Here is a 27,213-nt window from a genome sequence, read left to right as displayed (position 1 = left end):
ATAGCTTAGATGATCCACATGTCTTCTGATTAAAACCTTGAGAACACTCTGTACAATTTGTAGGACACACACTGCATGTCCTGAATAGAGCTAAGCCGATTGGGTTACCAGATAACACACATGATCTTTATTATCTAGGAATACTTAGCATTTGGCACAGAACTGTAAAATAACATGTCAAAATCATTTACAATGATCTAGACAAGTGCAGAATTTCCATGGAACATGGGTCTTTGATACTGTTCAACATGGGTGGAAGAAAGTCTTTAAAACCCCATCTTTCCTTTCATGCATGCGAATTTTACCTTATTTATGAATAGCATTCAAATGCACTGTTTATAAGGTCTTTTAGCATTCCTCCTTAAAAACACTGTTTTAAAAAACAACCAGTTCCTGTAACTGGACTACTGTATTTCATTGCCTTTTTTTTTTTCAGTTTCAATACTCACATCTCCATTTTAAAAAATAATATTTAATATTCAAGTTTCATGAAGCCTTTTTTCTTAAGTTCGAGTTTATACAAAATACATCACATTCTCTCAAAAAAAACCCTACAACATGGAAGTGACCATGTTCTCCTGGAGTTTGTAATACAGTGGAGAAGCCAGGCAGAGTCAGACACGCATCCTAGACTTTAGGAGAGCGGATTTCAGTAAACTTAGAGAAGTATTGAGGGCGATTCCATGGTCAGAAATACTAAAAGATAAAGGAGTTCAGGACGGATGGGACTTTCTCAAAAGGGAGATACTGAAGGCACAATTTCAAACAGTTCCAGTGAGAAAGAAAAACGGGTGGTGTCTCAAGAAACCAGGATGGATGACTAAGGAACTTTCAACCGAGCTAAGTTTGAAACGGAACATGTATAAGAAATGGAAAAAGGGGGAAATCACAAAAAAGGAATTCAAAGAAATAGCAGGCATGTGTAGGGGTAAAGTCAGAAAAGCTAAAGCGCAGAATGAACTCAGGCTTGCTAGAGAGGTTAAGAACAATAAAAAGGGCTTTTTTGGATATGTCCGTAGCAAGAGGAAGAAGAAGGAAACGGTAGGGCCACTGCGTGGAGAAGATGGCAAAATGCTAACAGGAGATAGAGAAAAGGCAGAATTACTCAACACCTTCTTTGCCTCAGTCTTCTCAGAAAAGGCAAAGGGTGCTCAACCTGAGGATAATGGAGCAGAGGACAGAATAGGGGAATTTCAGCACAGAATAAGTAAAGAGATAGTAGAGGAACACCTTGTTAATCTAAATGAATTTAAGTCTCCGGGACCAGATGAACTCCATCCAAGGGTATTAAAAGAACTGGCAAAAGTAATATCGGAGCCATTGGCATTCATATTTGAAAACTCCTGGAGAACAGGAGAGATCCCAGCAGACTGGCGAAGGGCAAACGTTGTCCCCATCTTCAAAAAGGGGAAAAAAGAGGATCCCAACAATTATCGTCCAGTTAGTCTGACATCAGTTCTAGGAAAGATTCTGGAGCAGATCATTAAACAGAGAGTCTGTGAACATCTAGAAGGCAATGCCATAATCACAAAAAGTCAACATGGGTTTCAGAGAAACAAGTCATGCCAGACAAATCTAATCTCTTTCTTTGATAAAATTACCAGCTTGGTAGATGAAGGGAATGCTGTGGATATAGTATATCTTGATTTCAGTAAGGCCTTTGACAAGGTTTCCCATGACATTCTTGCAAACAAGCTTGTAAAATGTGGGCTAGACAAAGGAACTGTTAAGTGGATCTGTAATTGGTTGACCGGCCGAACCCAAAGGGTGCTCAACAATGGCTCCTTTTCATCCTGGAGAGAAGTGACCAGTGGGGTCCCACAGGGCTCTGTCCTGGGCCCAGTGCTATTCAACATCTTTATCAATGACCTGGATGACAGAATTGGGAGCATACTTATCAAATTTGCAGATGACACCAAATTAGGGGGAATAGCTAATACCCCAGAGGACAGGATCAAGATTCAAAATGACCTGAATAGACTAGAAAGCTGGGCCAAAGCTAACAAAATGAAATTCAACACAGAGAAATGTAAGGTATTGCACTTAGGGCGGAAAAATAAAATGCACAGATATAGGATGGATGACACCTGGCTGAATGAAACTATGTGTGAAAGGGATCTAGGAGTCCAAGTAGACCACAAGTTGAACATGAGTGAACAGTGTGATGCGGCAGCTAAAAAGGCCAATGCAATTCTAGGCTGCGTCAATAGAAGTATAGTGTCTAGATCAAGAGAAGTAATAGTGCCATTGTATTCTGCTTTGGTCAGGCCCCACCTAGAATATTGTGTCCAGTTCTGGGTGCCACAATTCAGAAAGAACATTGAGAAACTGGAGCGTGTCCAAAGGAGGGCGACAAAAATGGTGAAGGGTCTGGAAACCATGCCCTATGAGGAACGACTCAGGGAGCTGGGGATGTTTAGCCTGGAGAAAAGAAGGTTAAGAGGTAATATGATAGACCTGTTCAAATATTTGAAAGGATGTCATATTGAGGAGGGAGCAAGCTTGTTTTCTGCTGCTCCAGAGAACAGGACCCGGAACAATGGATGCAAGCTACAGGAAAAGAGATTCCACCTGAACATTAGGAGGAACTTCCTGACAGTAAGGGCTGTTCGACAGTGGAATGCACTTCCTCGGAAGGTGATAGAGTCTCCTTCCTTGGAGGTCTTTAAACAGAGGCTGGATGGCCATCTGTCAGGGATGCTTTGATTTGGATTTCCTGCATGGCAGGGGGTTGGACTGGATGGCCCTAGTGGTCTCTTCCAACTCTACGATTCTACGATTCTATGATTCTATGATCTCCATTTTAAAAAATAATATTTAATATTCAAGTTTCATGAAGCCTTTTTTCTTAAGTTCGAGTTTATACAAAATACATCACATTCTCTCAAAAAAAAACCCTACAGCACTGGGGGCGGGGGGGGGATGTCACATCTCCAAAACGTTCCATGCCTGCTGTTTACTTTTTAAAAATGAGTTGGTAACTGGCATGAATGGTGTCCTGCTGGCCCTTACAAATAAAAATGGCAGTCTTGTTCTTCCATCCACTCACATCAAGCCATTCTCTCCATGAATATTCCAAGAGACACATCTTTCTAATATGCAAAGTTGATTTCCATCCAACATAGGGTTGCCATAATGGAGGACCTCCAAACCGGGACAAATGTAGGACAAGGTTTGAAAATGTAGGACATTTTTTTAAAAAAATTTCCTGGCTAGGAAATTTAAAAAAAAAGTCCTAGATTTTTAAACCTTGTCCTCCTCCTCCTCCTCCCAGCCTGGGAGGAAGCCTAGGCCGGCTCCCAGGCCGGGAAGGGCGGGGAGAAGCTTGGCATCGTGGCGATCGCCGCGGTGCCAGGCTTCCTCCTCCTCCTCCCGGCCTGGGAGGAAGCCTAGGCCTGCTCCCAGCAGGAAAGAGGCGGAGGCTGCTCCTCATCGCGGCGATCGCCGCGGTGGGAAGCGGCCTCCTCCTCCTCCCTGGCCTCGCGCAGGCCTTGGAGGACCCCGCAGCCGGAGCTCCGACCGCGGAGCCGCCTCAAAGGCCTCGCTGGGGCCCGGGAGGGAGCGTCTCCGCGGCTGGAGCTCCAACCGCGGAGAGCCTTCCCAGGCCTCAGCAAGGCCTTGGAGCCGCTGCGGGGGCTGAGGTGGCCGCGGTGGGCGGGGCCGTCCCGGTTTGGGCGCCAAACCGGACCGGGATGGCACCGCCCAAACCGGGATTATCCCGCCCCCCGGCGGGATATGGCAACCCTAATCCAACATCCAGGTAAGCTGTTGCATAAAAAGCAATGAGAACTTCCCAGTATTGAGAGACATTTCCAGCCTCATCAGGAACTGTTATGGAATTCACTCTGGTTTCTCTCAAGAAACTTGATGCCAAGCACAGAGGACATGGATCCAATTTGCAGCTAACTGGCTACATCCTGTCTGCATCAATTGGCAATACTTACAAAGTTACACCTCTCTTGACCACAAGTCAAACACGGTTGTTAATAGGTTAGTGATCCCCAATGCATGCCATGTTGTATTTGACAAAGCTGTTGAAGGTTTTATATTAGATCAGAATGTGAGAAATCATACTGATTTTGGCGCTTTACAGAGCTCCCAAAAAGGGTGCTCTGCCAGCGCCCGTGTTTGCTGCGCCAGGGAACCGCAGAGGGCAAACTGCGTGATTCCCTGGTGCAGCAAACAGAACCCGCAAAAAAGAGGTTCTTTCTGCGGCGCCGTTATGATGCTGCAAGGCGCCAATGGCACACTTGTAGCGTCATTACTGTGACGCGATGTGTGGACGCTAAGCGTCCGCGACATCAAAATGGCAGCACCCATGTGTATAGGGCGCCGCCATTTTGACGTACCCAGTACATCCTAGGGGTGAGGCCTGATTGGACGCTGCGTCCTCGGCCAACGCCTAGGACGTACTGGGAGCGTGACAAAGGCCTGTGTAGAACAGGCCCTTGAAAGCATTCTGTTTCAGTGTACTAGTGGAATCTGAAAACCATATGATAACACAGACGTGGTCCCAAAATATTTATATTTGTATAGTCCAACTATCAATAGATTTGTTACTGAGCCTTAATGTTAATCATCTCCCTACATACAACTAGCATTGCATCAGCGTTAGCACTGAAATGCCTCCCACACATGGAAGTCCCAATGGAAAACAATTGGATTAAAGTTATGTACCATATGAAGATTCCTTTCATCATGTAATCAGGGAATTAAATTCAGGATCCAAGTTTTTCCAAACTTGAGTGGGTAGATGTTGCCACTGTGAAAACATATTTAGTGCACACTTGATTACCATATTTCCCAGCAAAATCTGTTCTATGGGGGGGAAAAATCCTACTAACAAAATCATTTGGTGCAAAGTTTAAAAAGAATTCCAGATATCTTTGTATCAATGGACAGATAGATGAGAGAAAACAGAAGAGCACTCTGTATATCTAGGTATCATCTTGACCCGTGAGTGCCAGAGATTGTCATCCAATAGAAATGAAACTATGACAGAATTACTAATATTACGCCTCTACTCTAATGATACATATTGGAATAAAAAGTGGTACATTGATTCAGACTGAATCAATACAAACAGACTTGGAGTAGGTTCGCTTACAGAACTTGGAAAAGTTAATTTTGGTACTGCCATGCTGGATGGAGTATTCTAGATGTTATAGTCCAAAAAGTATTTTTTCCAAACTGTGTTCCCATACTTAAGGTCCTTGAAAAATCCATATCACTTCGTCCACTGTCTTTAATGAGTAAGGTTTATTTATTTTATTCTCACTTTTTAAGTTATACGTATTATGTTTTATAAGTAGGACTTCCAATAGAAGGATGCAGGGTATTCCGCACCCTCTAAAAATGAGAAGTACAACTATCTAGTATGCCAATCAGGTGACCAACAATAGCTCCCTTCAGAATGCTACAGGACAGTGATGGAGAACCTATAGCACTCAAAATGATGTTGGACTAAAATGTTCAACATCCTTGACCACTGGACGTACTAGATGGGGGCTGACAGAAGCCAGAAAACCACAGGTCCCCCACCCTTCCTATTAGCAAGCCCCCTGGAATCTTTTTTGCTTGATTTTACAGTATTTTATTATTTTTATGATAAATCCTAAAATCTTGGAATTATTCCAAGCATGCAGTTTCTCAGTGGATGCATTTTGGTTCTAATTCTAGCAATAGTCACTACTCTAAGTTTATTAACAAAGAAAATGACACAGTTTTTGAATAAGCCATTTCCAAAATGAGCTGGGTTAGTGATTTATAAACATCTTACCAACAAGCAGTTTTACAGTTTCATCATTTAGGAGCAACAACTCAGTTAACCTCAGTGCTGTTTATTCTGACTAGTAAATAATGATCCCAGATTATGAATAAAACTACAAACTACAAAATCCTTAAATGTAGATGTTTAGAAACAGATCACAGCAAAACACTTTGCAAAGCAACACATTTCCAAAACTTATCAAGGCTTCTACTTTGCTAACAGTGACACATAATGAAAAATTTATCTCAAGTGAAAAGGATGTACTTAACCTAATAGTGGGCAGGATTATAGTTCACATTTCCAGAATTTGTCAAGATTATTCAAAGAATAATGGAATACTAAAAATTAATCACTTTCAGGTATCAGGTTAGCATTTGTTAACATACAAATCCTGGTAATTCTGATTCAGTTGCTTTAAACAAAGTTCACTCTAATGTTCAACATTACCATTCTGATGGGGCTGTTATACGAGGGAGAATGAACTAGAAAAATGGCCTGAAACCATAAATTTACTAGTTTTCCTAAATATTTACTGACTAAAATCTCATTAAGTTCAATAAATACTGAGATGAATCAGCTGCTAATGAAAAACTATTCATACAAAGGACCCTCAGATAAAAGCTAGAATCTCAGTGGTCATTAGTCAACCACTAAAAAGACAGTGTACTGAGTATCAACATAAAGATTTAGTGCCAGAATAAATCTACAATCTGTTTAACTTGAAATCAGTGTTTTTCCCGCAAAGGGTGTGAACTATTAAGACAGCTTTAAAAACAAAATATCTGAGATCTGAACATACCAGAGGTCCTCTTACTCTTTCCTCATTCACAGCTTGCAAAAGGGAGTAAACCCTGGGAGTTAAGCATGTACAGAGCATACAGAGTAGACAGTCCAAACACCATTTATCTGATTATTGATGAAGAGTAATGGACTCTTTTTAAACAGGGGTAAACAGGCAAGGGGAATAAAATGAACTGACCTCAAAGTGTTCGTTTAAAAGAGCCAATTGTCCTCCCATGTAATTTTGCCAATAACTTTAATAGATGCAATCTCTTTAAACTGTATGAATATAGGATAGGTTAGTAGATTGCTTTAGAAGATTACTGGAGAGAGATTACTGGACTGTGGGATGAAAATATAATATCAGCTCATCTGAGGATAGCTGACACAACACAGAGCTTTCTGAGGACAATATAAGTAGACTTAAACATTAGCTAAGTGACCTGCTAATATTTTCACAATTTAAGCGAGGATTCCTTTAAAGGAAAAATACCAGGAAGCAAGCTTTCTTAGCAGACTGTACTCACTATCTGATCTTCTACACCACAATGGATGTTATTTTTGGTCCACTTCATGTGGCAAAATGTTAATTCAACTGGCATGGCCTAGTGCTCTATGTGAACTGACTACACCTTACAGTATGATCCAGATGGCATCACAATGTTCATGAGTTCTACAAACCCCAGAACTTTGGAGCCCTGGTGCGACATTGGTTAAATGACAATAGTCACCACAACATTGTGAGTTCAATCCTGTAGGGCTCCAAGGTCGACTCAGCCTTCCATCCTTCCATAGGTCAGTAAAATGAATACCCAGCTCGTTGGGGGCAATTGGCTTACACGCTGTAAACTGCTTAGGTTCAATATGAAGCAGTACAGTATAGACATGTAAATGCTATTGCTATTTGGGGTAAGGGGTGAGGGGCAACCAAGTCCACATGCATATAGTTTCCAGAAGACAGGAAGTTTTAAAATCAGTTTTGTTGTGTGCCTTCAAGTCATTTCCGATTTACAGCAGCACTAACATCACAGTGTTTTGTCTTGTTTTGCATTGGCAAGATGTCTTCAGAGGGGATTTGCCTTTGCCCTCCTCTGAGGCTGAGACAGTGTGACTTGCCCAAGGTTACCCAATAGGTTTTGATGGCTGAGTGGGGCTTTGGACCCTGGTCTCGAGAGACGTAGTCCAACACTCAAACCACTACACCATGCTGGTCCCTGTACTAGGTAGTAATACAAGAAACACTTAACAAGAATGGGGAAACTTCTTTGCCACAAAAGTCTTCAATATTCTGGAAGCATGTTGTGAGGACCCATGGTTTTGGGGCATAACTTTAGTGGTCACTTCTGTTGTCTCTCATACACAGTCCCATTCATCTCCCCAGCACACTCCATTCATATACATAAATACATACTCATATAGATGTTTGTGTGCATGGAAAAACAGGCTACACATTGCTCTATGCACAGGAAGAAAAACAAAGCAACATGGCCATGAAGACTCATCCTCAGTCATCAGATCAGAAGACTCTTCCCTAAGGGATGGGGCTTCTGGAGTATTGGCAGGTCAGAGAGGGAGACCTGAAGGACCTAACCCAGCATTTGGCTGGAGGTTTCCCATTCTTCCTCTTAGCATTAGGACCACTCAGTTTAAATTAGTTATTTAAGCTGTAGCTCCAGAAATAAGGAGAAACATCAAACAAGAGGTCATTAGAATACCAAATCTAAAAATGCACTGCCAAAACTTCCCCTGCATACTCATGGCTATTCTCACTCCAGACAGTTTATGTATGATCACTTCACAAGGTTCTTTACCAGCCAGAGAAAAACAGACTTTCAAACTAATCTATACTAGAAAAAAATACAAAGACTAAAGAAGAACTTTAGCCTAGGGGCCCAAAGCTTATTGCTTCAATAACAATGGATCCCTAACAAAGTCTTCATGACTTAAAGATTAACCCCTACACACCAGGGCAAAAAAACCAACCCTTGCACTCGTGAGTTGTGCAATACTTTTTATCCCTACAACTGTTTCATTAGACTGGTGGTTGGAGGCTGTTATTAAGGGTCAGAGAATAATGAACACTTCTTGAATTTCCTGACTCCAGTGTTTTCTCAGATGAGACCAACCTACAGACAACGAGAGCATGCAACACCTATTTTTCATTGGTGTGTTTTCATAACAGTTTGCTTCAAACACAGAATGGGACATTTTTTGTCCCAAGATATCACACTGTGGATTAGAGTTGGGATCAAATTCCATCTCAGAATAACCCTAAAGAAAACAATAATGAATTTATTAGAGCATTTTTGTCATGACTAGGTGGAGGAAGGTTTAAAAACTATGTATAGAGTGGCTGAAATTTAGCAAAGTTCTTTACAACTGTTTCAGTGTCAATGCCACTGAAGACCTACATTGTTGATCTAGTTGTCTGTGGATTCTGCAACAAAAATGTGAGTCTGATGACTTAAACTTTTCCATCCTGGTGTATGTGGTTTAAACATACAATGCAAACAAGTGACAATATTTAAGAAAATATGAGTTTACATGTCATTAGAATTTAGAAAGAGGTAATAAGGACTATCTAATCAGCTATCTGAGCAAACAAGTCCTCACATCCTCGGATGCTACGAAGTAATCCTTCAACCCATTTTAAAAATAGTACCTAGCACACATGCTGTCTCACAAAATGAAGCCAAGAAAGAGAAATTCAGTTCATGATTTCTTGGGGACTCTTACCTTATAAAGGACCAGACTCTAAAATAACTAAGAACTAGCAAAGTATGACCCACATGTACAGCCATAGTTAATAAATATATTGCTGTAGTTTGCACTGCAATTTCCTAATAGTCCACAAAGGGAGCCCCACATATAATCCCGGTATCAATTTACAGATAGTGGTACTAACTCCAACAGGCTGCCTGGAAGAAGACAAGCCCTCCCTTCAGTCACCATCTTGAGGGAGAGAGAAGCAGGCTAGCTCCAAGTGTCTGCCTGGATGAAGCAGAGCCCTCTCTCTGGGCCATCTGCCTTGGTCCAGGCCTCAGAGGGAGAGAAGAACTGCTGGACCTGATCCCCTCCCCCCCTCACCATTCCCTTCTCCTTTTGTGTCGTGTCTTTTAGATTGTAAGCCCGAGGGCAGGGAACTGTCTATTATCCCCTCTGTTGTAAACTGCTCGGATTCCCAGTGACTGGGCGGTATATAAATAAATCCTATTATTATTATTATTATTATTATTATTATTAATGCAAGGATAACTGCAGCCATACTGTCTCACAACTGAAAGTATAATAAGCTAACTAGTATATCTTTGTCTGTTGAGGACATTTTCATAATGGAAAAAAAAAAACCAGGTAGATTATTTGGGAGGCAAACCACATTCCTGATCCTTTTTCAACAGAGAAGCCATGACTTCAAGGGATGACAATGTGGTACAATGCTTCAAGTACTGAACTGAGATCAAATGTTCAGTCAGCCATTAAATTCACCAGATGACATTACGCTTTGATCCATTCATCTTACCTCATCAATGTCAAGAGTGAAGGTTTGTCGGAAAATAAACCCACTTTGCATCACATAAATACCATTTTTAGGAGCTTTTTCATTTTTATGAAACTGTAAGGTCACACACTGCAAGAGTGACAGTTTCTCAACATGTCGTCATCAATTAAGCTAGAGTCTGCCAGTTGCAAAGAAGAGGACAGGGATGAACAGGCAAGCAATGTTCAGCATACAGTCTATATATAATCTAGAGGAAAACATTTAATTTACATGATGCTGCAAGGCCACATATTGCAAATGTGACTTTTTCAGTGACTGCCACCAACCAAACTAGTGTTTGGTTAGAGTTTGACAATTGGAAAGGAGGAGTAAAAAAGGAAGGGAAGCAAGCAAAGAAGAAAATGTATAGGGCAAGCTGTAAACCATCAATATACAGTCTATACCTGATTTTAACAAATTAATTTGTCTGTGTAAATCTTTATTTGAAAACATTATTTATCTTGGCATTGTAAGGGCTCCGCACAACATGATAAAAAATAAAACAAGACTGTCACAAGGTAACATTATGAGGAACTACATAGATTTTTTTTAAATTAATGCCCAATATTAAAATCTTTTTTTAAAATTGTAGCAAACTTAATTCATGACATTTTGATCACATTCAACTGCACACATGTTTAGCAGAAGCAAAGCACTTTAGCAAAGATCATGAAAAGATTGTTGTGTTATTCTGGGAATGGTTTACAGCTGTTCCCCAAGACACCATCTTAGTCTTGTAAGGTCAACTATCTGTCTAAAATCTGGACCAAGAAATCTGTTGGGTTTTCTGAAGGACAACCAGATTTTTTCAAAAAGACATTACAGCCTACCTGGCATTTGTTCTGGACTTGTTCAGTGCTTTGCTGAGAACCAGAGATGGTGCCGACTGACGTCTTTGTGCCAAGCTCTTCATTTTCTGAGGAAAAACAAAGAAAATAAAATGTAAGAAATCTCTACTACAAATGGATGGAAGAAAAATATGAAAAGGGTTAATGACAGTAGAAACTGTTTTTCTAGTTCTCAGAATACAAGGCAGTCCCACCTGCCCAATAAATCATTCCTGGAATCTGCAATCCAGATCTTACAATAGAAAGCAATTATAACATTAGTACCGTAGCCATCCTTCACAATTGAAAGCAACTTTTGAGTGCCTAAAAGATAAGGTACAAATTGAACTGATAAAAGAACCAAATACCATTATCTCAGTGGTACACATTCCCAAAGTATGTATGTAGCAGTCCAAAATATTTTGTACACCTGGACGTGTCCACACAACAAAGTAAATCAGCTAAAAATACTGTCTACATTATTTTTAATATAAATAATTATAAAGGCTGATGATGGCAATTCAGCTTTAAGAAGAGCGGAAATGCCTCTAAGATGATTTAAGAGTTGCTGAAAAATAAATGGATAAATCTTTCTTTGCAGCAATTTTTGCCACTGATAAATTGAATCAGATCAATTAATAGATTAAAAACAATATAATTAATGAACTAACATTACTTTAGTTGTGACAATCCAAGAATGTGATAGGTCCGTGCCTGCTATCCCAAACATTCCTATAGGGGAATGGTGAAGAGAAACCCAGTTGTTGGAAGCAATACTTATCCACCACAGAAAGGCTGCTGTTTACTAGCCATATATAAAAAAGAAAACATAGGAATCTGCCTTATACTTCAGAGTTGTCAAACCACCATGCCTTCAAATCTCTACAGGGCAGCTTTCCAGGATTTCTAATAAAAGTCCTTCCCAACTCATTCAGAGACAGAACGTATGTTCCTTTTCATGTGAATCATACCACCAAAGGACCCTGAGGAAAAGAAATACAGCTGGAAACTAGGTAGGAGCTTGGTGCATCTCATAGATGTAACAATTTCAGAAATTCTGATGTCATCAGTTTTAAAGACAATTTTTTGTAAAAATCCAAAAATGAAAAATTAACATCCTTCACAAATTGAAAATGCCTTTATATAGAGTGAGCTCTTGGTATCTGCTGGGGTTTGATTCCAGGACACCCTCTGGATACCAAAATTCATGGTTACTCAAGTCCCATTAAATACAATGGTAATGTGAAATGGTGTCCCTTATATAAAATGGCAAAATTAAAGTTTGGTTTTTGGAATTTATAAATGTTTTTTTAAATATTTTTATGCTGTGGATGCTTGAATCCATGGATAAAAAAAATCTGAGGATATGGAGGGCTAAGTGGTTAACTTGTTTAGACATAAAGTTATCATAGAGTTTCAGGGTCCTGAACTGTAAAGAACACCTCAGCAACCAGGAACTGTAATGATCTGATGCGGTACATAGGCCTGTTACAGACTGCCAAAATAAAGCTGCTTGGGGTCTCTTTGGAGGTATGCTATTTAAATGATGCATGCATCCTAAGAATCCGGAAGCTGCACCAAAGCTGCACTCCAGTGCTTAGGAATGGAGTGTGGCTTTGGCGCGACCTCCGGACTCTTAGGACCCATGCATCATTTAAATAGCATACCTCCAAAGAGACCCGAAGCAACTTTATTTTGGCAGTCTGTAACAGGCCATAGTTTTGCATAGTTTTTACAAATGAATTGTTGGGCAGTAAATATGTGAAAACTCTTTCTTAAATATTATACTCATGAATCTACTATTTTTAAAAAATACATTTTTTTCAATTCTTTTTAGAGAAAAGGGCTTTGGGGAAAATCCAGAAAAATATTTTTCCCCAAAGACTTCCATTTTTATAGTTCATATTTGCATTATACTGTATTTTTATTATGATGCAATCGCACTTCGGTTTTTGGAGAAGAGGGAAATACAAATAAAAATAAAAATTATTATTATTATTATTATTATTATTATTATTATTATTATTATTTTCAGGCATTCACATCTCTAGAACAGTTTGAGCCCATAAGCTTGTAAATAGGTAGCTTATGGATGGGAAACATGAGGCTTTCCACGTATTATTGGGCGTTACAGCATCCATTAGTTATGCTGGTTATGGCAGATGGGAACTACAATACAACCCTGAAAACAATTATCATCTGATTTCAAAAGCCAAGCACGGTTGGGCCCAGTTAGTACTTGTATGCAAGACCACCAGGAAATATCAGGGAACTCCCGATAAGGCTAGAAAATAATTCTCTCCAAAATCATTGGGAACTGCTGCCAGCTCAAGTTGACAATACTGGGCTAGATGAACCAAAAGTCTGACTTTGCTATAAGGCAGCTTGCTATGTTTCTTTGAGTTATATATTCCCAGACCATCTGGACAGCCACATACTCTCCAGTCCTTTGGACTTTAATTTTTTGGCTCCCTGGTGGAAAAATGACAGCTATCCAGCAAAAAGCATTTAGAAATCCAGAATTTTAGCACACATACCAGACATCAACAAGATGCATGCCTTAAAGCAGGCTGCTTTGGAAACTGCAACTTGTCCTGGACATTTGTGAGATACAAAGTCGAAGGCTTTCATGGGCGGCAACCATAGTTTTTTGTAGGTTTTTCGGGCTATGTGGACATGTTCTAGAAGAGTTTCTTCCTGACGTTTCACCAGCAGAGAATGATGCCAGCCATAGATGTCAGGGATGATGGGAGTTGTTGCTCTTCACCTCCGGCTCTAACTCACTACCTTGTTATGCAGCAGAGCTGACCAGCTTTGGTCAGTGATTAATGCTTTTCTTCAAAGCAGCAGAGTTTCAGAGAATAGGCTGAAGACCCTGACAAACTCTCCAAGCCTTCTCACTCTTCTCCAGGATCCAGCTGGCTCTTGTATCTTCACTCAAGACACCAGACAACTCAGTAATCTTATATAAAAGATCTACTTTATTCTACTACATACAAATACTATATGCCCTACAAATCACAATCTCTACAATCTCCAATACTCCACAATATCTCCAAACTACTCCAACTACCCAACAACAAACATTGGCAAACATTGCAATTATTATAGCCATTGTTAATCACCACCCACTAGTCAGTTTCCACCCAGTGGGTGTGTACACTCATTTTGATTGGTTCACATAGTTCAACCCACACTTAAGACCAACCCAAGTATTTCATCATTTTACCTTGTACACTTAATGAATCTCAGGTGTTTCCAATTGTACATTCTATAATTCTGTCCTTGACTTTCAAGACTTCTAAATTACATTAGCTTTTTCACCTGTGTAGCTTCTTAATTGCTCTTGCTTAGTCATTGTGACTTTCACATACATATTTTATTTCTATTACTGTATGTCCCATGTTGCATTTTCCTTAACAATAGATGCTGGCGAAACATCAGGAAGAAACTCTTCTAGAACATGGCCACATAGCCTGAAAAACCCACAAAAAACTATTTGTGAGATATTTTAACCTCATGTGTCCCAAGCAAGACAGCATTATTTTGGACTCCTGGCATTCCTCACAAAAAATGTCACCCTTTTCAACCCCACCTTAAACCAATCAAAAATAAATATTAATATACTTTAACTGAGCTGATGCAGTGAGACTACTTCTAAGAATACAGCTGAGATTATCAACTGCATTCACATCAACCATCCATTTGTTCTTCAGTAAATCATCTCTCTTAACTGTTCCTCAGCATGATCTAAACTCCATAGGAATCCTGATGGTGCTCTCTCTCTTCTCTTCCTTTTCATAGGGAAAACCTCACAAAACACAGTGGAAATACTATTATGTATCTACTGTACATAGACTATGTTGTGCAAGAGTCCGTTGTATTGGGTTAATCAGTTTACACACAATACTTTGGCCACCTCCCTGAACTATAGGACAACTGGGCTAAATTTAGTTTGTAAGTTTATAATGATACAGAGCTATCTTTTGCCTCAAATATTTATGGTGTGTGTATTACTACGAAGTGAACGGGCTACTAATAGGCAATGGATTGCAAAAACCTAAGATGTTCTCTCAAAGCAAGCACTGTAACTGAAACAAAGCAACTTTAAGAAAAGCCACGTGTAGGGTACAAGGAAATGGACAAAAATATTGACCTTTCTGTTAATTTAAAAACTGTGATAGGATCAAGAAGCAGGAGAAAAATGCTTCTCAGTTGTCCTCAGCATCATCATCTGAATGCTTTTCAAGTTCTTCCTAGGGCCATGAGAAGCCATTGACAATCAAAGGAGACAGCATGGGTTACACAGATCATTAGCCTAAGTAGAAGAGTGATGCTTCTGCCTAAAAAATTAAGTATGGCTGATCAAAAAGGTTCACACCGTGGGCTTTAAAAACTGGGTTCAAATTCAAGTTGAGAGGGTTCAGCACATGGTCAGCTCTAAGGTTCATTTTTCCATTTGTAAAATTAAATTATAGTTCCTATAGTCTGCGGGCAATATCAAACACTAGTTAACAAGTAAGGTCATAACGTTTCATTAAGATTTTTGGAAAGGTGTATGTTCATGGATTATGTTTTTACATGACAGCACATTCAGATTGGCTGTTTAAGTTCTTTATATTGTTGTCAAACAGCCAAAGGGATCTTTTTCTAAATGTTAAGCAAAAGCATACCAACTAGGTCTCCAGTTTTAAAAGGTGTTGGGAAATGAATGAATTGTTCTACAAATAAGGAATTTTATTTATTTATTTATTTATTTATTTATTTATTTATTTATTTATTTTATTTATCCCGCCTTCCTCCCAGTACAGAGAAAGCTAACAAAATTTAAAATAGTCCAAGTTAAAAAAGTACAAAACAATAAAAATACAAAGTTTTTTTTAAAACAACAACAACAATTAAACAATTTCAAAAACACTGTAGAAATCATGCAGTTTGAGACCACTTTTAAATACTGCAGGTTCATCCTACAGAATCCCAGGACCTGGAGTTCTACAAGGCCTTCTATGCCAAAGATTGCTGGTGCCTCACAAAACTACAAGTCCAGGACTCTGTAGGATGGAGCTATGGCAGTTAAAGTAGTGCCAAACTGCACTACTTCTACAATGTATGTTGGACCTAGGCTGCGCCTGCACTGCAAAGACAATCCAAGCCGACACATCAACTGCCATGGCTCAGTGCCATGGAATCCCGGGATCTATAGTTCTGTTTTATACTATCCAGATATGTACCTGAAATATATTATAGCTTAATCCTTTTCCCCATCCACAAACCACATAATGAATAATAAGCACACAGTTAGACATATTTGAACATATTCATAGTGTATGCGATTTTACCAGTATATGGAAGCAAGTATGTTGTTCTAAAAAGTATTACTTTTGTTAATTCACCAGTTGTTAAGTTTACATGTATTTTTATTCATGATAAAAACAAAAAAGGGAAGCAGCTGTAGCAAGGTATTTATGTTACCTTAATAACATAACAGGTAATTGTTTAAATAAAATATATGTAAATCAGTACTGCACCTGCATTACTTTCACTACTATGAAATGCTTCTTTACCATGCTAGGTTACCTGTTCCTCACAAACAGTGTAAATGACACAAATTATGGATACACTCAAATGTGCCTACCAGCTTGTTAGAGGAAGGGAATGCTGTGTATATCTTGATTTCAGTAAGGCTTTTGACAGGGTTCCCCTTGACATTCTTACAAACAAGCTAGTGAAATGTGGCGCCTGGGAGAAGGAGAGAGCACGCGCGCGTCTGGCTCCTCCTCCCAGCCTTCTTCCCTCACGGCTTCCCTTTGCTCCATGCGAAAGGGCTCCATGGAGCCCTTTGGCGCAGAATGAAGGGCCGAAGAGAAGGGGGCTGGGACGCGTGCCCAGCCTCCTCCTCCTCGGCCTCCCTTCGCTCCGCGCAAAAGGGCTCCATGGAGTCCTTTGGCACAGAGCGAAGGACCGCAGAGAAGGGGGCTGGGACACATGCCCAGCCTCCTTCTCCTTGGCCTCCCTTTGCTCCATGCGAAAGAGCCGCAGAGAAGGGGGCTAGGAAGTGTGCCCAGCCTCCTCCTCCTCGGCCTCCATTCGCTCCGCGCGAAAGGGCCGAAGAGAAGGGGGTTGGGACGCGTGCCCAGCCTCCTTCTCCTCGGCCTCCATTCGCTCCACACAAAAGGGCGGCAGAGAAGGGGGCTGGGACACGTGCCCAGCCTCCTTCTCCTCGGCCTCCATTCACTCCGTGCGAAAGGGCTCCATGGAGCCCTTTGACGCAGAGCGAAGGGCCGCAGAGAAGGGGACTGGGACATGTGCCCAGCCTCCTTCTCCTCGGCCTCCCTTCGCTCTGCGCGAAAAGGTTCCATGGAGTCCTTTGGCGTGGAGCAAAGGTCTTTCCTCCTAAGCCCACCCTTCAACACTCCTTTTCTGTCTCTGTGGACAGCATTTCTATTCAACCAGTCCAGCAAGCCCGCAGTCTTGGTTTCATCTTTGATTCTTCTCTGTCGTGTATCCCTCAGATCCAGACCACAGCCAAGGCTTGTCGATTCTTTTTGTACAATATTGCTAAAATCTGACCATATCTCTCCGCTTCTACTGCCAAGATCCTGGTCCATGCCCTAGTGATCTCACGACTTGATTACTGTAACGTCCTCCTGGCTGGGCTTCCTCTTTCTCACCTCCGTCCTTTAATCTCTGTCCAGCATTCAGCTGCACGCATTATCACATCCACCCACCGCTCTGACCACATCTCTCCTGTGTTGGCATCCCTTCACTGGCTCCCTCTCCCTTTCCGTATTCAGTACAAGCTCCTGCTGTCGACGTTTAAAGCCCTCCATGGGCTGGCCCCTCCTTACTTATCAGACCTTCTTTCTCCTCACCTTCCCACCAGGGCCCTCCGTTCTGGTAGTCAAGGTCTGCTGTCCCAGCCCAGGATTTCCTCTGCCCCATCTCAGATTCGCCGCTTTTCACTTGCTGCCCCTCACTCCTGGAACCTTCTTCCCCCGCGAGCAAGGGCCATCACTTCTTTAACCAGCTTCAAAACAGAGTTGAAGACCATCCTGTTCAGAGAAGCGTTCCCAGGCATTGCATAATTGTCGTTTGCTATTTGATGTTCTTTTGATGCCTGTTTTATCGAACCATTTCCTGTATTGCTATGTACTTTATATGTATTAGCCTACTAGCCCCACCACCTTTCCCTTCTCCTTTTATGTCATGTCTTTTTAGATTGTAAGCCTGAGGGCAGGGAACCGTCTAATTAAAAAGATTGTATGTACAGCACTATGTAAATTTACAGCGCTTTATAAATAAAGGTTAATAATAATAATAATAATAAGAGAAGGGGGCTGGGACGCGTGCCCTACCTCCTTCTCCTCGGCCTGCATTTGCTCTGCGTGAAAGGGCTCCATCGAGCCCTTTGACATGGAGCGAAGGGCCGAGGAAGAAAGCGCGGGCAGCCTCCTGCTCCTGCCCTCAGGGCTTCACCCAACCAGAGGTGTCCTTTGGAGGACACCTCTGGCCTGGGGAAGCCCCGAGGATGGGAGCAGGGGCCGCTGGCTTCCTCCTCCTCTTGCCCGTGGGGCTTCCCCAGGCCAGAGGTGTCCTTCGGAGGACACCTCCGACCTGGAGAAGCCCCGAGGACAGGAGCAGGGCCTGCAGACCCTTTGCTCCTGCCTCCCACGGGCCCTTACTGGTCCCCAGCTGTCTCTGAGAGACAGTTGGAGGCCAAGGGAAGGGCAGGAGGAGCAGGCACGCACCTGTCACCCCTCCCCCAATTTCCCCCGACTTCCAGCTGTCTCTCAGCTGGAGGCCGGGAAAGGGCACAAGGGAAATCCTCGCCCCTGGAGGGTGGAAGCCACACCCTCAGAGGGTGGAAGCCCCGCCCCTGGCACGGTCCCCCGCCCCTGGAGGGCAGAAGCTCCACCCTTGGCACAGTGACCTAAAAAGGTTCGCCATCACTGGTCTAGATCAAAGGAAGTAATAGTGCCACTCTATTCTGCTTTGGTCATGCCCCACCTGGAATATTGTGTCCAGTTCTGGGCACCACAATTTAAAAAGGATGTGGAGAAACTGGAGTGTGTCCAAAGGAGGGCGACTAAAATGGTGAAGGGTCTGGAAAACATGCCCTATGAGGAACGACTTAGGGAGCTGGGGATGTTTAGGCTGGAGAAGAAAAAGTTAAGAGGTGATATGATAGCCCTGTTTAAATACTTGAAGGGATGTCATATTGAAGAGGGAGCAAGCTTGTTTTCTGCTGCTCCAGAGACTAGGAAAAGAGATTCCACCTCGACATTGGGAGGTACTTCCTGACAGTAAGGGCTATTTGAAAGTGGAACACACTCTCCATTAAAACCTTAATCACCATCACCATTAAAACCTTAATCACATCACCATTAAAACCTTAATCAACCAACCTTACCAAAAAATTTGCCTCTTTACTTGTTGCTGCTTTGTACATTTTCACGTTTTGGCCCACTGACTATCAGCAAAGTTTGTACAGCATTTTGTACACTGTAAATACTAATCAATGACAGTGCAAGAGCTGATTAAATTTAATCCATGAAATGTCATAAATTTGGCAACATGATATCACTTGTCATCTAAATCAAACTTGGGTGGAAAGAAGAGGCATTAATTAGAAACATTTGCAGACATTTTTAAAAGGTGGAGACATTTCCCCGTAATATGGTTTTAATGCCAAGGCTGCTGAGTTTTCAGCCTCCTTTCAACCAAAAGCATGCATGCACACAAACCCGTACACACAAATGTACACGAACAACGGAAACAGATTAATACTTGGCAGTGTGTGCCCATCTTCCTAGACTTCAGGCTTTTCCCAGCGGGATTTTAAAACTGACATGGCTCAGACAGTTCCAAGTTTGTTCCAAACTGCTACCGGGGATATGTGTCTGCATGGGTGAGCCAACACAAAGCATGCCAAGTTCCAATGCTGAAGAAACCCCACTCAGAGAACTCATAACATCCAGGAAAGCCTCAAGCAAATTATTTACTCTTGTACTGTTTCTCAGCAAGAACGCCTTCTTCATTGGCAAATAGATGACCATAAAACTAAATATTAAATTTTTCCCTGGAATGAATATAATTCAAAATTAATTTGGATTGCCTTTGGAAGAGATCTGATGTTCTAAACAACCCATTCACATCATACCAAACAACCAAATTCAACTTGCATAATCCAACTCAAGGCTGAGCAATTTCTGTATTCTACAGGGTTCAGGAGGGTGACCAAAATGGTGAAGTGTCTGGAAACCACAAAGCCCTATGAGGGGAGACTTAGGGAGCTGGGGATGTTTAGCCTGGAGAAGAGAAGGTTAAGAGGTGATATGATAGCCCTGTTTAAATATTTCAAGGGATGTCATATTGAGGATGAAGCAAGCTTGTTTTCTGCTGCTCCAGAGAATAAGACCCGGAACAATGGATGCAAACTACAGGAAAAGAGATTCCACCGAAACAATTAGGAGGAACTTCCTGACAGTAAGGGCTGTTCAACACAGGAACACACTCCCTCAGAGGGTGATGGAGTCTTCTTATTTGGAGGTTTTTAAACAGAGGCCACCTGTCAGGCGTGCTTTGATTGTGAGTTCCTGCATGGCAAGAGGGGTTGGACTGGATGGCCCTTGTGGTCTCCTCCAACTCCATGATTCTAGGAACGTATTTCCATGCATTAATGCCCACACCAAAGTTACTTAGGTACAGTCGGCCCTCTGTATCCACAGATTTTCTATTCATGGATTCAACTAAGGCCTGAAAATATTCAAAAATAATATAAATTCTAAAAAGCAAAACTTGTTTTTAACCATTTTCTATAAGGGGCACCATTTCACTATGCCATTGTATTTAATGGGACTTGAGGGGCTATGGATTTTGGTATCCATGGGGGGTACTGGAACCAAACCCCAGAGGATACTGAAGGCCTACTGCAGGGGTAGGCAACCCTTTTGAGCCGGGGGCCGGGTTGCTGTCCCTCAGACAACTGGGGGGCCGAAGCCAAAAAATAAATAATTAAATTTTTTTTTTAAAAAAAAAAATTAAATAAATAAATAAACCGGGACAAATGTAGGACAAAATTTTCAAATGGAGGGCACTTTTTAAATAAAAAATGGAGGACATGTGAAAAAAATTGCTGATTTTTTTAAAAAATGTTAAGATAAATGCATGTTTCTGAGGCTTCTATAGACAATTGCCCCACCATGCCCCTCGCGCGAGACACCAAAGGCCCCGGCGGCAATCGGCGGCAGGACCGGGCTGGGGCCGGTCCCAAGGCCTCGCCGGGCCGCATCCGGCCCGCGGGCCACAGGTTGCCTACCCCTGGTACTGTATAATAAAAAAAAGCATTCTCCTCTTCTCTCCAGGACCCATATATATTGGGGCAGGGAAAATGTTTTATTCACTAATAGAAGTAATGTGAACAAAACTTCCATTACAGTTTGGTAGGACCGTCAGGAGTCCATGAAAAACGGCTTTACTCAGAGCCACTTGTTAGCTGCCAACGATCCAGACTGTTGAGGGAATTGCCTGCTTTAGTGCAAAGAACTTAGTGGCCCACACTATGCTCATTTTCTTAACTATGGTCTTTTTTCTATGGGCTGGTTAGTTTGTAACCTACTGCTATCATGTATTAATACAGAATTATCAATAGTGATGGCGGTAACACATTATTCCAAACTGCAGAAATCTGAACACCAATGGTTTGCTTATAGCTGGAAAGATTATTACTGTATTCTAATCTTGTGAGCAATAATCAATTTTCTGTTTCAAATAGTGCCAGTCAGATACAGTGGACCCTTGTTATATGCTTGGTTCCAAGATCCCCCGTGGATAACAAAATCCGTGGATGCTCAGGTCCCATTAAATATAATGACATAGCAAAATGATGTCCCCTATAAAAAATGGAAAATCAAGGTTTGATATTTGAAATGTATACTTTTTTGGAACATTTTCAAACTGTGGATGCTTGAATCCATGTATAAGAAATCCGTGTATAAGAAGGGCCAACTGTATACGTGTTGTTAATCTAGAGTAGTATGTATAGTTCATCTGTGGAGCAAAAGGAGGTATCTACTCATCATCTTTACAGTTTGAAATCAGGTTTGTCTTCTCCTCATGGGTCTCACTACTCATTAAAATCTTCAATGGAAACTCTCTCATGTGAGCTACTAATGTGTGATGAGCATTCAAATTGGGACTAGGCAATGGAAGGCACCAGATCCTGTCTGATCTTGGAAGCTAAGTAAAGTCATCCCTTGTTAGGATGGGGAACCACCAAGGAATACCAGGTAATGTAGGCTATATTTCAGAGGAAGAAACTGGTAATCCATACCTAAGAAAACCCTATGAAAATCATGGGGTCACCATAAGCTGACAGGTGACTTGAAGATATCCATACTGTACATACATACACACACAGGGCTGTCATTCTGGCCATGGCCATCCTTGAAAGCTCTATCCTGAGGGGAAATTCCCTTGACCTCTTATATAAATTCCCTTTTATATAAAGTACAACATTTGCTTATAACAATCCATTCTGATTCCTCTTTTAAATAATTTCTGATTGATTTGCATGGGTCTTTTGTAATTTAAAGATGCTCTACCTCCTTGTTTTTTTAAGCTACAATCATGACCACTTTTTATTGGCTCCTCCACCTGATTTATCAGGGGAGTGTCTTTTTCCTGCTGCTGTTTAATCCTTGTTTTCGATATTTTAGGGAGTTTTATGCTGACATATTAAACCACTTTGGTTACTGTAATTCAAAAGTGGCACACAAATGGTTTAAGAAAAAACTGAAGCTATATCTTATTATTAAAATGTTTTTTCTACAGATCAGTCATAAACAAAATATCATCAGTTACCACATATCATAAAATTAAATACTGAGTAACACAAAATGGGTTTAACAACCAGTAACTAATACCTCTTGCAACAGCTAAACTGATGCTAAAGCCCACGTTATCACTTCTAGCATAACACTTTGCTGATGTAATATCTGTGCTTTTGATATTAAAGTTTTTATTGGCAGATTACTGCTGGTTTAAACACTGTATGTTGTGTTAACCTGCACATAGCTGTGGTTGGATGAACTTGCAATGGCCCATGACTAGACAATAAAAATGCCAGAGAGATTTCAAATAAATTAGATCAGCACTGCAGCATAAGAGTATTTATACATATAAGTAATTACGGAAGTTATAATTTTTGTAGTCACCCTACTCATTATCCCAAACTCAAAGAGGATTACAACACACACAAAAACCAACTGATACAAACCCATACAGAGTTACATTCAAGTCAACACAATTAAGCATAGGTTTTTTTGTGGGTTTTTTGGGCTATGTGGCCAGGCAAGCATTCTCTGAAGATGCCAGCCACAGATGCTGGCGAAATGTCAGGAAGAAACTCTGCTAGAACATGGCCACATAGCCTGAAAAACCCACACAAAAAAAATATGGATGCCGGCCATGAAAGCCTTCAACTTCACAATTAAGCATGTATGACTAAACTGGATGATCCTAAACCCAAATAAATTAAGATTCTGATCTCTCTTAACCAAGATTACATTCCCAAAAACCAGTCTAATAAGTAATGAGCTGGAGAAACATTTTCATATTTTGGATTCTGGTAAGTACTAACTACTACAATCAAAACTTTAGAAGCCAAGATGCTTTTTAACTCTTTTTGGATATGCAAGCATATACCGTAGATTGGCCTTGGGCAAATCATACACTCTCAGCCTCAGAAGATGACAATGGCAAACCCCCTCTGAAGAAATTTTCCGAGAAAACCCCATGATAGGGTCGCCTTAAGTCAGAAATAGGGTTGCCATAAGTCAGGACCTCCAAACCGGGACAAATGTAGGAACAATTTTTCAAATGTAGGACACATTTGAAAAATGGAGGACAGGCGGGAAAAAATTGATGGTTTTTTTAAAATGTTAATATAAATGTGTGTTTCTTAGGCATGATCAAAATGGAGGACACTTGGGCATTATTTATAGACAGATGGCAGAAATGGACTTCCCTTTCTGGCCAAACACCCCCAATCTCCATTCCAAAACACACACAACAGCACATTTGGGCATTTCACATGGCTTTACTTAACATGGCCTCTTGCATCAGAGGCTTATTCCATAACCAAACCCCTTGGGTTTAACACTTAGCATGGTTTAACATGGCTGTGCATATTGAACTTGTCAAGATGGTTTCACCGTTCTTGCACCAAGTGTACTTCTCAGAAGTGTGTGTCAAGGGATTTTGGTTTTTCTTCACTGCACATGAGTTTGTAAAAATCACAGCAATTTACATTGGCCTTGGCCTCAGAGGCTTTCTGATATCAATATCACCATTAAAGAACCAAAACTACACAGAAAAGGCACTTTGGAAAGTCACACTCTCTCGGCTTCTGAAACAGTGCGTGCATGCCTCTCAAGCTGACCCACTCATATCATCTTCATCATCATCATCACCACCACACTATCACTGTCAAAGTAAGGGAGACTTGTTAGCATTAAAAGCACCCCCAAAAAACTCACCTTGAGGCCTCTCTGGCCACTCACTCACCACCTCCTTCCCCTCCTCCTTTTCCTCCCCCTCCTCCTCCTTCTCCTTCTCCTTCTCCCCCTCCTCCATTCGCCTGGGGGCTGGGGCGGACGGGGCGGAGGAGGAGGGTGGCAAGCGGTTGCGCGCAAGGTGGGGAGGGTGGCGCGCGGCTGCGCACAGGAGGCGAACTGCCTCCAGCTTCGCCTCTTCCATGCGGCCGCGCAGCCTGGGGAAGAGGGGGCAGAGGAGGAGGAGGTGAGTGGCGCGGCCGCGCGGGGAGGCAAAGGCGGACGGAGCCATTACCTCTTGCACGTGGGCGCGCCACCCTCCCCGCGCGGCCGCACCACCTTCCCCTGCCTCCTCCGCACCCTCTTCTCCTCCTGCCCACGCACAAGAGGCACTGGCTCCGTCCGTCTTCGCCTCCTCCATGCGGGCGGGCGCGAAGCCTGGGGGCGAGGGGGCGGAGGAGGAGGGTGGTGCGGGCACGTGGGGAGGCGCCTCCTCCGCCCCAGGCAGGCCTCGCTGCCCTCCTCTTCCTCCCCGCCTCCCCGAGGAGGAGGGCAGCGAGGCCATGCAGGCCGCAGCAACTCGGCTGCAACCGGGAGGGTCCCAGTTTTTGGGCTGCACCCGTGCCGGGAGGGGCCCGCGCCCCCCAAAATCGGGAAATTCCCGGGGGCAGCCGGGTTATGGCAACCCTAGTCAGAAATGACTTGAACACATACAACAACAACAAGGCGTAGTTGTTAGCTCTTACGTAGCAGCCAAAGCTCTTTTGAAGAGGCTATAAAACAAAACCCATATGTAATTTTCCAGGGTTCATCATGGAATTGTTTTTGATAAATGGAATAAAAATCACAACAAAAACACCACACACACACACACACACACACACATATATATATATACACACACACACACATGCACACTATATTCTCTTACCCCTTTTCATTGATGACCCCGGACTGTATATATCGATTTCCCCTTCCATCTGGCCCTTTTGTCGTTAGTATTACTATGTTGCTTTTAATGCTGTTTTTAATTTATTTTATTGGAATATTTTTATAAATAATTGTTCGCCGCTTTGATCAAAATTTTGGAAAAGCGGGTTACAAATAAACTATATTATTATTATTATTATTATTATTATTATTATTATTAAGATGCATTCTCAATTCTCTTTCACCTGCTTATGCACTCTCCTTTCAAATACTGGCAGGTGTTTTCTTTTTGCAAAGAGAGTCATAGAAAAAATCTGCTGGTGTTTGGAAAGAGAGTATTTCTGTGTCATTCCCTTCCCCATCTCCAACTGGACTACAATTCCCATCTTCCCTGACAAGCGATCATGTAAATGGGGCTGATGCTCCAAAAAATCAGAGGTCACCAGCCCCCCCACCACCACCACTGGGACACAAAGCAGCTTATAAATGAAAAAGGTGATGACACTAATTTTGTTGAAATATCACCTGCAAAATGCCAAATCCCTATATCCTCTCTTTCTCTTAAGAAAATTTCACTCTACAGCCATCCACTGATTCCTTATTATCAAATTTCCGTTTCAGTTGTTTTTAACTAACTGCTTAAGAGATTTGACTGTAATAAACAGTATATAAATATAAATATCAAGGAACGTACTATAATATAGCTATGAATTGCACACTTTTTTAATTTTCTGGTTTTACAGGGTTATTTTAAAATAGTTTTAAAGTCAGGTTGAACATTCTTTTTAACATTTTTATCTTTTTAATTGTATTGTTAGCATGTAACCTGTTTTAATATTATAATTTAATTCAATTTTCATATACTATTTTTGTATGATTTTAATTGTACTCTTCCTTAATGTTGGAGATGTCAAGGCCTGCAGAAAAAGTAGGTGGGGGGAATTGTCCGTGTTTTTCCTGAATTGAGCTAAAATAATATATTCCTTCCCCATATCATCCTAACTAAGGATAGAAACAACAAAATGCAGGCATCTTACTAATATCTCTATTTTTTCTCCTGTTTGGTATGTAACATCTTGCCTGATGAAGAAGCCAGTGGAGCTTCAAAAGCTTGCAACAATATATTGTGCATTTCGGTTGGCCAATAAAGATATCACTGTTTGTATATTTAACTATATATATATATAGTTATCTGTTTCTGCTTTATTTTGTGCATTGTAAAGGCCACTGGGTATGTACAATAAAGTTTATGAGTACATACAGTAAATACCAGAAACGAAATGAAAAATGAATCTCACTGCACCAGAGAGTATCATTCATGCCAGAACAAGGTGCCCTTGGTTCAACTGCCACTTCCTTCTCCAAAATGGCCGTTACAGGAAGTGGCTTCATGAGTCAATCAAAATATAGCTTTGGCTCCATCCTCACTGCAGAAATAATCCGGTTTCACGCCGCTTTAACCACCATGGCTCCATGTTATGGAATCCTGGGAATTGTAGTTTATTGTGGCACCAGAGATATCTGACAGAGAAGGCTAAATGTCTCACAAAACTACAATTCCCAGAATTCCACAGTGTGGAGCCTTGGCAGTTAAAGCTGTCTCAAACTGGATCATTCTTTCAGTGTAGGTCCGAGACACAATGCAGAAATAATCCTGTTCGGTAATGCTTTTAACTGCCCTGGCTCAATGCTAGGGGATTCTGGGAACTGTAGTTTTGTGAGACATTGGTCAGAGTGCTCTGATGTCACAATACACTACAATTCCCAGAATTCCCTAGCATTGACCTAGGGCAGTTAGAGCTGTCTCAGACTGGA

The 27,213-nt window shown here is 41.6% G+C and overlaps 1 protein-coding gene across 5 annotated transcripts in view; it reads right to left on the bottom strand.

Annotated features, from left to right (window-relative positions):
• The window catches only part of ARHGAP20 (Rho GTPase activating protein 20), a 131,518-nt gene that overhangs the window by 90,966 nt on the left and 13,339 nt on the right, over nt 1-27,213 (bottom strand). The window contains exons 1-2 of one of the 5 annotated variants that reach the window (XM_089512675.1): nt 26,669-26,726; nt 10,919-11,004 (exon numbers count right to left, since the gene is read on the bottom strand). In XM_089512675.1, coding sequence (XP_089368801.1) covers nt 10,919-11,001 — 83 coding nt within the window. In that variant the 5' untranslated portion in view covers nt 11,002-11,004; nt 26,669-26,726. Of the gene's footprint in view, nt 1-10,918; nt 11,005-13,452; nt 13,474-26,659; nt 26,727-27,213 lie in introns of those variants that run through there. The other 4 variants (XM_089512677.1, XM_089512676.1, XM_089512678.1 and 1 more) reach the window with 4 other exon arrangements.

Source organism: Sceloporus occidentalis, unplaced genomic scaffold (assembly GCF_023333645.1).
Source record: "Sceloporus occidentalis isolate IW3139 unplaced genomic scaffold, rSceOcc1.0.p SCAF_2, whole genome shotgun sequence".
In the NCBI taxonomy this organism is placed as follows: Eukaryota; Metazoa; Chordata; class Lepidosauria; order Squamata; family Phrynosomatidae; genus Sceloporus; species Sceloporus occidentalis.
This window is presented reverse-complemented; position numbering and strand designations above follow the sequence as displayed.